At 37.4% G+C, this 2,804-nt stretch overlaps 1 protein-coding gene across 1 annotated transcript in view; it reads right to left on the bottom strand.

Moving 5' to 3' along the window:
- LOC111684825 (probable beta-hexosaminidase fdl) overlaps positions 1-1,983 on the bottom strand; it is a gene marked incomplete at its 5' end in the record, with an annotated part of 4,021 nt that extends 2,038 nt beyond the window's left edge. Inside the window, 4 exons of the mRNA XM_046954104.1 lie at positions 129-223; positions 287-510; positions 584-1,319; positions 1,383-1,983. Of these exons, the coding sequence (XP_046810060.1) occupies positions 129-223; positions 287-510; positions 584-1,319; positions 1,383-1,983 (1,656 nt within the window). The remainder of the gene's footprint in view (positions 1-128; positions 224-286; positions 511-583; positions 1,320-1,382) is intronic.
- Between the last annotated feature and the right edge of the window lie 821 nt (positions 1,984-2,804).

Here is a 2,804-nt window from a genome sequence, read left to right as displayed (position 1 = left end):
CTATCTATCTATCTATCTATCTATCTATCAATCTATTTATCTATTTATCTGTCTGTCTATCTATCTATCTATCTATCTATCTATCTATCTATCTATCTATCTATCTAGATCTAATAACATAACCTTACCTGTTTTCTTCTGGTTTTATCTAAACGCATACGCTCCCAAGGACGGTGTTTGTAAACATTTTGCCAAGTACGATACGGCGAACAGGCAGCATCACCTGTGGAAAACACAAATCAACATAACCACAAAATCGTCAAAAAAAACGCACAGCTTTACCCACCTGTAGCTCTCCAATTACCAAAGCCACAATCTAAGTACCAGGCATCGACGTGTGAAAATATAACATTAAAACCATTATCTAGTAAATCATAATTCTCCTGCCAAGTACTGCCACCCCAAACCTGAACAGCAAATTGGGTTTTAGGAAGGCAGCGGGTATTTGTTAAACCACTCGACCAAACGGAGACAATTTTTGGTTCTACATTATTATTAGCTATTTTTAAACTATAAATAAGAAAAATAAATTTTACATTTTTAACTAAAACTTGTTTTGAAATAATTTATTGTAAAGCCTCACCGAGCCATGGCATTTAACATGAAGTCACACCATAAGCCTCTCAAGTCGGTGTCGTTAAAATACTGAGCCCAACATTCTAAATTCACCTCATCGCCACCCAAGTGGAAATAGTCGGTGGGTCCCGTTGAGTTCAACAACTCTTCGTAGAGACGTTGTAAAATTAAAAATGTATTATTATTCTTAGGATTAAGTTGGCCACAAGGAGGTTCACCACAATAAAAACTCCAAGGTTGTTGATTTATACACAAACTTAACTCGCCCATGCCACGCTTGGGACCCCAATCCCAACCATTGCCCGCATGAGCTGGAGCATCGATTTCCGGTATCACTTGTATACCATGTAATTTTGCAAATGCTGTAATATCACGTACATCGGCATCCGTGTACGTTTCTCTATCGGAGTAAGCACCATGGGCCGCCAATTCGGGATAATGTTTCGAAATGTAAGGAAAACTTTGTGAATCGGTTATGTGCCAATGGAAACGATTAAGTTTAGAATATGACATGGCAGCAATGGTTCGTTTGATAGATTCTACTGAGAAATAATGTCTTGAAGTGTCCAACATAAGGCCGCGATATCTAAATTTAGGAGCATCGATGACCACAACTTTGGACAGTATACGCAACTGGCTCTCGTCATCATCAAACCAAATAAGTTGTTGTAATGTGCTCAAGGCATGGCGGGCACCGAAGAATGAATTGGCTGTTATTTGTACATTATAGTGACGCTTTTCAACTAAAACATATATATTTGTTAAGAAGTTTTATCTCGTTATCTCGTGAATTCAATTCTACTTACAATTGGCCGTTAGCTGATAACTTTCATCGGTCTCGAAATTCAAATTTATATCAGCAAACTTATGTATGGCCACATTTACCGTCAACTTTTCTATATCACTGTGTTTGCGCAAACCAAAGGCATTGGCCAATATCGATGCAGCCGCTATATTCTCACCTCTTAAACGATGCGATTCATGTTGTCCCGCATCGGCATAACGTCTCTGTTGTTGTTTAGTTTTTGCTTCAAATGTATTATCGACACTATTTCCATCCATATTAGCTGTACCCTTTTCACCAACTTCTGGTGTATGTTCGGCAAAATCTAGCCGTTGTATACGTCTTAGATCTTTGAGAAACAATTCAAACGATTGACGGAAATGTGTTTCGACTTGTGCATAGGGTGTGTCGAGACGTAATTCTATATCATCCATGGAAAAGGTAAGAGACTTAGAGCTAACACCTGTTTTAATGGTAGGACGTGGCCAAATGTTTATGTCACCACATGTCATTGAACAGGTCATAAAAGGCACTCGTTTTTCGCCTTTCGGCATGCTGAGATAATGATATCGAACGCATTTGTCGCCTTCGCATTTATAGGTCCAGATTTTTTCGACGGGTCTAGGGAGATTTCAAAAATAAATAAGAAATAATAGGAATAATACAAGAAAGAAAGCAAAATGGAACATTTTTTATGAAAAGATTTATTAAAAAGTATTTTTTGGAGTTTATAGACTAGATGAAAGACTAAGGTATGGACCAGCCTAGGCTATACACTAGACAATAGACTAGACTATAGACTAGACTATAGACTATAAACTAGACTATAGACCATTTGTCGCCTTCGCATTTATAGGTCCAGATTTTTTCGACGGGTCTAGGGAGATTTCAAAAATAAATAAGAAATAATAGGAATAATACAAGAAAGAAAGTAAAATGGAACATTTTTTAAGAAAAGATTTATTAAAAAGTATTTTTTGTTGTTTATAGACTAGATGAAAGACTAAGGTATGGACCAGCCTAGGCTATACACTAGACTATAGACTAGACTATAGACTGGACTATAGACTAGACTATAGACTAGATTATAGACTAGACTATAAACTAGACTATAGACCAGACTATAGACTAGACAATAGACTCGACTATAGACTAGACTATAAACTCTGAGAGATAAGGAAGTTCAGCGACAAAGCTGACCACTCCACGAAGTAGTACCTGGTGGCAGTTCCGCGGAGTGTGGTGTTGACAATGGAGGTTGTTTAAGTCGGTAGGAATCCGACATACCCTTTATGGGACCTATGTAAGGTTTCCTCCTCCACTATAGACTATAGGATAGACTATAGACTAGACTATAGACTAGACTATAGACTAGACTATAGACTAGACTTTAGACTAGACTATAGACTAGACTATAAACTAGACTATAGACTAGACTATAGAC

The sequence above is a fragment of the Lucilia cuprina genome, chromosome 6 (genome assembly GCF_022045245.1).
Source record: "Lucilia cuprina isolate Lc7/37 chromosome 6, ASM2204524v1, whole genome shotgun sequence".
Lineage (NCBI taxonomy): Eukaryota > Metazoa > Arthropoda > Insecta > Diptera > Calliphoridae > Lucilia > Lucilia cuprina.
This window is presented reverse-complemented; position numbering and strand designations above follow the sequence as displayed.